The 8,742-nt window shown below is 41.5% G+C and overlaps 1 protein-coding gene across 1 annotated transcript in view; it reads left to right on the forward strand.

Moving 5' to 3' along the window:
• Positions 1 to 353: 353 nt before the first annotated feature.
• MMRN1 (multimerin 1) overlaps positions 354 to 8,742 on the forward strand; it is a 44,805-nt gene continuing 36,416 nt past the window's right edge. The window contains exon 1 of the mRNA XM_009887736.1: positions 354 to 880. Coding sequence (XP_009886038.1) covers positions 354 to 880 — 527 coding nt within the window. The remainder of the gene's footprint in view (positions 881 to 8,742) is intronic.

The following is an 8,742-nucleotide window of genomic DNA, read 5'->3' on the forward strand; positions in this document are numbered from 1 at the left end:
TTATCCCTCAGGATGACTTCACAGTACATATTTTTCCACATTTCTATTGTGCCATTAATCTTTACCCTGTGCCTTCTGCATAAACTTCTTTTTTCCTCCCACAAAGGCTGCCAGGGTCCTGCCCTCCAAGGGGTCAAAGGTTGCAGAGGAATCCACAGAAACAGGAAACCAGGCTTCCTCAGTCAGTTTTGAAACACCAAAACCTGTTTCCTTTCTACAAAAATAAAGCCTGTCGGGGCATCCTCTGGGTAGGCTCACTGTACAAGCAGCAGGTCAGGAGGAGGGAGAAGCTACAGGATTTCTTGCTTGAGAAATAAATGTGAGATAACTTGCAGCATTTACAAACCAGCAGAATGAAGGAGATAATATTCTTGCTGGTCCTATTGCACTTACAGAGTGGCAGCACTGGATTTAATACTCCAGGAAAGTTCTGGACCACAGGCCAGGGTGGTGAAACCCAGACCAGTCACTCAGACTTGACTCCATCTCCGACCACAATTGTGGGGTCACCCCATTCTGAGATCCAAGCTGCCGAAGTGAGTGCCTCACAGGGACCTCCTTTTGCATCTTCAGGCAAGACTCTGGGAATGAAAGCAGTGAAGAAAACATCCAAACCTACAACTTCTACCCCTGCAAGCCAGTCAAATGGACACAGCGATGGTGACCCTGACAAAGATAAGAAGAGAAGCTCATCGAGCAGCACAGGCACATCTCTGCAGAACGATGCTAGAGAGGTCCCTTTCCAGCAAGAGGTCACTACTAGCCAGGATACAGCTACAGGGAACAGATCTCTCAAACCGTCATCCCACAGCCCTGGTATCACCAGCACCCAGCAGGGTGCCAACTCCAAAGCATCCAGCTTTGAAACTACCAGGGGAAAGTAAGGAAATTTACATATTATTTCTTGTCTTGTATGTACTGTTTAGGAATGGTCATTTTTCTCTTCCCAGCAAAATAATTGGCAAAAGTTCTAGTAATTTCAGTAAACTTGTTTTCTGAGCTTAAAGAAGACCATCTAAAGCAAGCAAGGGGCCAAACCTGCAGTATTTACTCACTCAAAACCATACATTTGTAAGAGTAAATGCTGCAATATTTTATTCCTCAGGGTAGTTATCTCAAAACCAACAGGAAAGTCATTATCACATATGGGTAGGAAAGGACTACAATAGATGGGCTTTTTCTTTCTTTTCTTGTGGGTAAAAGAAATTGCAAATGTACTTTTTCATTTGGAATCTATTAAAAATGATTGTGTTTGTAAACCTCTACTAAATAGAAAATACAAGCAATTAAGTGTACAAAATGCATCCATGTGACAATTTTAAACACCTTATTCTGTGATAAAAACTTACGGAAAGTGGCGTTGTAGGTGAATGTGCATTCAGAACTGTATAATTTAATACATAATAGCTACGCATAACAGAGTATATCAGATTGTACTGTCTAGTTTTATAGCTCTGGAACACTCAATTATTTTCTTTGTTCCCCACTGTCTTCAATTCTCAATGGGGATGTTAATACTGACTTTGGAGATGTTGCAAGGTTCACTTACTTGCTGATATATACTCAGATACTGGTAGAAAATGGAAGACACACTGGATCGGTTGTTCTCCATAGTATTTATGGAGAGTGGGCTTTCAGAATATAGATTTACTCTTTTGATAGTACTTGCCCAAATGTTAGCTTCCAAAAGGAGGAAAAACTCTTTCTCTTAAATTTGCACAACAGAGAATAAATCAAGCCTTAGAAATACTCCTACAATTATTTTGCTCTGTGTGGTTGTGAGCTTCAGCTCAAAGAAAAGATTCCTCTTGACCTAAGCATCTTTTGGATCATGCATAAGTGAAATGATGCACAGAGACCCAAAGGAAATGAGTCCTTTGCTTCAGCCTGCAAGCAATACCGCAGTAAGGAGCTGTGTTATCCAGATAGCTTTCCTAGCATACTCCTTCAGTTGTGTATGTCATCTGTTACAGCACCTCTCTGCGGTGTTTGGCGGAGTGTCTGAGTTAAATGGGTTCTCTTTATACTTGAAAGCCGATAACTGCATCGCCATTAAAATAGGTCTTAACATATGCTAACCTTAGAGTCTTCAGCTTTCTCAGCTTTTGTCAAGAATAGTATTCTGGTGAAAATAATCTTCAGAAAAACTCTGAATTGGCAGGTGTTGTTTCTACCTTCTACATAAGATATAAATACAAAAAGCAAAAAAAATTAGTCTCTGGTCAACAAGGTCTCATATTTTATTTATCACAATGAGATGTGGTTGCAACTGCAGAGAGACAAAATAAGCAAATCTTGTATTGGCTAGCACCTTATTTCATGCGAGGTCGAGGAGCAACTTGCTGTGCAACATGCACAAAGGTCTTTTTTTGTGTTGTTGTCCGTTGAGCAAGTTAGAGATAAAGCTAGGATTGCATAGCAAAGTTAGAGGAATGTGTAGCCGCATGAAACCCCAGCATAAACCAGAATGCTGAATCCACACGCTCTTTCTCAAACTGCTGGGCTACATAGCCTTTCTCTAGCAACAGTGTGCAGTTCTAGGTCTAGCTTGATCCTTTTCACATGAAGATTCTTGTGTTACAAGCCTGGTCTTCCTACCACATACCACCATTTTTACAATCAGCTAATATGTTAGCACAATGGGTTGCCATAAAGGATTAGAGAGTTCTGCAGTTCCTACAAGGTCACTCAAAAATTCAGGTTGGAATACAGACTATAACCAAATGATTTGAGTTTTCCTTCCAGTTGCGTTACTGACCGGGAGCGTGACTTAAGTAAGTCACCTCATTATTGTCTACCTTTCCCTATGAAGTAGATGTGGATGAATAACAAAGTTGCTTGTGACTCATTTTTTTTCAGTAACGTCATGAAAAAATGCCAAGTGTAATGTGCTCAATGTTACCGATCACTGCTGTGAAACACCTGGAAAGTTACTGCTGAGAAACTCTGCATAAGAATACAAGCATTTGTGTTTATTATGTGCCGGTGTTATCGACTAGACCCTAAATCCATTTCTGGCATATATTTTCTTTCAAAAAAACCTCAAACTTTTTGCGTCTTTACTGCAGATAAAGTGAAAGAGATGCAGCAAAACTTCCAATAAAGACATACAGCTTACTTCAAGGTTTACTTGTTTAATGCCTGAGCACAGCATGAATGACTCAATAGCAGATTTCATAGTTGTAAAGTCTACTACCTCTGAGGAAATTTGGAAGAACAATTTGCTTTTCAAATTTAGTTTGAATTAAAGAAACTCTTTGGTTATAGTCTGTATTCCAACCTGAATTTTTGAGTGACCTTGTAGGAACTGCAGAACTCTCTAATCCTTTATGGCAACCCGTTGTGCTAACATATGTGCAGAAACACTGATGTTAAGAGGCTCCATAGAGAAGGAACAATAGAGAGAGAGGTCAGGGAGAGACAAGAGGAAGGAAAACACAACCAGAATGAGCATTTGTTTTTTAATATATTTATAACAAAAAAAAAAAAGCAATACATACACTTTGTTGGAGAGTCTCCAGGGCTGTCAGATTACCCACAAGGTACTATACGCGCCCATTGTAGAAGCTTAATTACCCAAATACCCCCTTCTGAAGGAAGTCGTTTGCCTTAGTGGCTTAATTACAAAGATAATTCCCTCACTATCTCTACCCTGGACTATCTGAGGACAATACTATGTACACATATCACGTGCATATTGGAACTAGAATAGAAAAAAGTTCTTCTGCTTCATTGTATTTTTGTAAAATTCCCATTGAAATGTCGGAAGAGCATGATTTGGAAATATTTCACAGATTTTCAAAGTCTGCACCTGAAGAATATTTGTGACAACCACCAAGTGTGGCAGGCAGTTAGCATCACCCCAGAGCCCAAATCACCACGCGCAGCCTTGGTGATGCTGCAGTGCCACGATCAACCTGGGAAGGCAAACCAGTGAGTCAGGATCAAGGTTGGTGAAGGTGACCAGGTTAAGACACAGACCAGCGATGCCACAAGATCAGGCCAGGATGTCAGCTTGCAGGTCAGAGTTGGCACAGGTGCAATGTAGTCCTGGGGTGAACTTCAGTGGGGCTCCTGAGCCCACAGGCAGGGTGTATGGGTGGAGACCCCAGGTCAGGCTAGTCAGGGTGAATAAGACCCACAAGTGTCATCAGGGTCCTGACAAGTTTTCGTTTCATTTTATTGAAAGAAATGAACTATTAGACCTGTCAGGATAAATTCATATTTTTTTTCCCACTGAAACAGAACCATATTTGCTAAAGACCATGATTTTATTTTAGAAACTCATCTCTGATTGGCTTTTCAGGTTCCAGCAGAATTTCTGGGGGCAGAGATGTACTGCAACAGGTAGTCACCTGATGAGGAGGAGTACAGTCAGTAGAGCTAAAGGCTCCAAATTCAAGATTCTGCTGTTAATAAGACAAAGCTTGGCTTTGAGCTTGTCTATATCACATCCCAATGTGGTGTTTTAAGTGCTAAATATTGGTCATCTCTAAAAACCCTAAAATGTTCCTTATTCTTCATTGGAATGAAAATGCAGTGCAATCCCATTCTTTTGCAGTGAAGTGGAACAATTTTATAGATAAACTTAGAATATGTACAGGAGGACATAATTTATAGATTCTGTAGCTACCTGCTTTCAAACCATTTCAGAAGAGTGGTTTCTCTGGTGAGGTATCCCCCATTTTGGGAGGGCCTGCACCCAAGCTTTCAGAAGGATAAGGAAACTTCATAGGAACATATCTGGAATGGCCTGGGCTGAAGGAAAATTCCTTTCTTCACTCCTAACAATGAATTTGACTTAAGCTTTAAAACATAAGGCTTATGTCTCTACAAACAAAAATACATCTTTTGTTTATTTCAACCTATCTCCAAATTTTCATGCTAGCCATATTAATTCATAAAGAAATGCCAAAACTAGAGCTGTGTTGCAGCAGCAGCAAGAGTTTTTCCAAAGTTCAGTGACATTAAATGTGAGCACCAATTTGGTATCAAAGAAGAAAATTGATGATACATTCTTTTCAATTGAGTTCATGTGAGATACATCTTTTTTAGCCCGTGGAGAGAGAGAATTGCAGTATTTCACAGTGTAAAGCAGCTTAAATAACTGGTGCTACGGAGGAAGTCTGAGACTAGCACACTCACCCTTCCATTCTGAACCCAGTTTTATTAATTCGAGGCAGCTCCTGAACATGAGACATTCATTCAGGTTGTAAATTAACCACAATATCTCCACATTTTTGGATGGCTCTCCATCACTTTTTCTCTTGGTATATGTATATTACACATTTTCCAATTATCATGAATCCACTGAGGGTCTTCATAGACTTCCCCTGCCATTACCTTGGGTAGTGATGAGGTGACAGTATTTGATTGCTAAGCACAGAGGGGTTTAATAAAGTCAGCACCAGGGATAGATTTGCTTATCTGTCCCATGTGGTAGGAATGCTGAAATATTTCATTCTCATGACCAGACGTCTGCATTTCTCCCCGGAAATTGCTTTTGCCTGTATCTGCTTGGTAGAATTTCTAGTGTACTGACAAATTAAAATGAATGGTTAAGCTCAGCAGATGGTTCAAATGCCCAAGAAACATAGAAACCTGATTTAACTGCTTAGTTAATGCAAGGTTCAGTCTCTTTTGATCATGTCACTTTTTAGTGGAGCAGGAAGAACAATTCTTGAATTGATTTCTTAAGGCTTTGCATCACTGTGCATTTACAATAAATAAAGTCATGCACGGCTTAGGTTTCTGCCTCACTAGGTATATTCACTATGACCTGGAAGGAAAAACCTCTTGCACTGGTACTTAGGTTGCCTTTCTCACTAAGTGTCAGAGGATATTTGACAAGCTGTGCTTGCTTTGCCCTCACAATGTTGTATTCCAGCCATGCAAAAGACCTTTGCAATGAACCCCTCTTCTCCAGCAGCGTCTTGAACGTAGGGAAAATGCAGAATTAAGACCCTTTTAAAGAGTAGTTTGTCTAGGTTTTCAAATATGTTTTACTGGATGATTCTCAAAGAAGATTAACGGGTATCTTCTCGAAAGTCTAAATTCTATCTTTGGGAAAGTTTGATTATTTTGAAGGACTCTGATCACAGACAGGGGAATAAGATCTAAAAGAGCTGATCTGGTTCAAAACATGACAACTTTTAAAATGCTAAAATAGATCAATGAAGTGCTAGATAAGTGGAAATTGTGAATTATTTTTTGCACCACGAGGTAGGACACACAATTAGTCACAACAGTAAATAAAAACTTGGATCAGACAAAGAGGCTGTTCACAGTCCAAGGCTTCAGCACTGTACATACAAAAAAAGGAAATGAATTATGGGAGTAGAATTTGTGTTTTGTGATAGACAGGACAAAATGTCAGGACCCTGAGTCCTGAAAAAAACCCATTAAAAAATGGTATGACTCACCCCACCTGATACTTCAGTGTCAACAAGTCAGCTGTTTCTCAGGGATGAAAACATTTCCTATGACATATTTTACCATCACATACTATACTATATTGCATATCAAATGCACTTCTCAGAGGCTGTCCAGGTTTTCCATTCCAATCAACATGTAAAACAGATTTCCCAATTTGATTTGATCATGGTCAGTCCCTAGTGAGTACTGAATTTTTATTTCAGCTGAGATTCATACATTTCAGAGCAAAGGAAGCCAGGTAGTGAACCTAAAAAATTAACTGATTTTGGTTCAGGTTTATAATTGCTCTTTGAACTAGAACTTATACTTTTGAAAGATGACTGATGTTCATTTAAGGATACAGAATTTACTGAATCACTAGTATCAAAAAGGTGAGAGGTCTCTGTAGTCACCTAGTGGGGTTCAAAGGAAGTTGCTGAAACCAGAACCTGGTCTCTCATGCAATAGCAATAGCAAAAAAACCTTGTGAGGGTGCTTTCTATCCTTGTAATCTGAGTGCTTATGTTATGTCAATCAACATTCTCTCTCCTCATCCGAACTTGGCAGGTTGTTTAAAGCAAAGTGAGAATATATCACAGCAATGTACTTTTATACAACCTAAATTCAGAGCCTATATTCTGATCTTCATGTATCGGTCTTTCAGACTGGGAAAAACATCCTAGCTCTAAAAAACCAAAAGATTTCTTCCACACAGTGTCAGTGTATGTTTATGTATGAACGCACTTAACCTACTGTTTTCAGAAGGAAAATCATATCACCCAAAGGAGACAGGTATATAAGCAAAGATCACAGGTTCACAGAACCATAGGTTGGAAGGGACCTGGGGAAGCCTTTAGTGTGACCTCCCTGCTCACAGGAGGGCCAGGTGTGAGATCAGACCAGGCTGCTTGGGGCTTGATCCCATCAAGTACTGAGCTCCACGCTCCGGGCTGGTGATTGCACAACCTCTCTGGGCCCTCCTCCAGTGCCAGGCTGTCCTCGCGGGTAACAAAGTTCTCATACTCAGTCTGAACCTCTCTTGTTTCAATTTTGGCCTGTTTTCTCTTGCCCTCCTGCCATGTACTGAGGGGAAGAGTCTAGATCCAGCTTCCAAACAGCCACCCTGTAAAGGCCTGGGGGGCTGCTGTTAGGTGTCCTCAAATCCCTCCCTTCCCCAGCCTGACCAAGCCCTGGTCCCTCTGCCTCTCTTTGTGAGGCATCTACTGACTCCAGATGACTGTAGCATCTTTCTACATCCCCTTTGCCAAGGTGTAAAGGACAATACAAAATGAAAAAAGGTGCAGAATCGAGATTACTATTTCACAAACTATTCTGTGAAATACCAATAAACTGCATGTGATGTGAATGAGGCACAACCACCAAGCCATGCACAGGCTTTAACAACGGCTCCAGCTCCGGGTCCTTTCGTATTGCTTCAGCAACACAATAATCTCATTTTCATGATTCAGTGATGTTCAGCTGCGCTGATTCAATAGCATTTCTATTAAAAGCCAGGTAATCTAATTTACTCACGGATAAAAATAACTCATTTTCAGATATAATATGAAAAGAGCAGAACAAAATCTATACCTTGTGTGATCCACCTGCCACCGGTGTTGCTGTTGAGTGGCTTTAGGATCACTTACAAGGATCTGTGCTTACAAGCAAGTGGAAGTGATCCTGTACAGATATGCCCGACATCCTGTAGCTGGCAGTTTTTGTGAGGGTTTGTTTTTTTTTTTTTCTTGGCAGCGTACCAAAGAACAGTTTATAGTGGAAACGTGGTGTGGAAGGGGTTGTTGCAGTTCCATAAACATCTGCTCACCTTCTCACCCGAAGGAAATTATAATTTTCCAATGTTAGTGCAAATTGTACTTCGCTTTTGACCAACATCGGGCACCACAGCCTCAAGAGGACTGGTTTCAAAGCCTGCTGAAGTTAAGAAGAAACGTGGCCGGTGACTGCAAATGTATTCAGAACAATCCCGTCACAGACCAGGCAAGCAGTCACAGCACCCCTTCTTTGGAGCTAAACAAATTTATTTTCTTCTTTTGCTGCCCTCCTTCCTTGCAGGCCGCCTGCTCTCCCTAATCAGCCCCTGTGAGCTCAGCAGAGGGGCCGGGGAGGGGGGAGGAGGGAGGCTCTCCCTGACCGTTGGTGCCGGTGAGCCGCGCAAAGCGATGAGGCTCCGCTCCGGCCTGTACCCGAATTTAACACGGCCACCCCAACCCGCCCGGCCCGGTCCCCTCAGCAGGCGTGAGCCGGCTGGCGGTGGCGGAGAGACGCCAGGCAGGAGCGACAGGCGCGTTAACGGTCACCGGCGGTTTC

This window comes from Charadrius vociferus, unplaced genomic scaffold (genome assembly GCF_000708025.1).
Source record: "Charadrius vociferus isolate BGI_N301 unplaced genomic scaffold, ASM70802v2 scaffold296, whole genome shotgun sequence".
NCBI lineage: Eukaryota > Metazoa > Chordata > Aves > Charadriiformes > Charadriidae > Charadrius > Charadrius vociferus.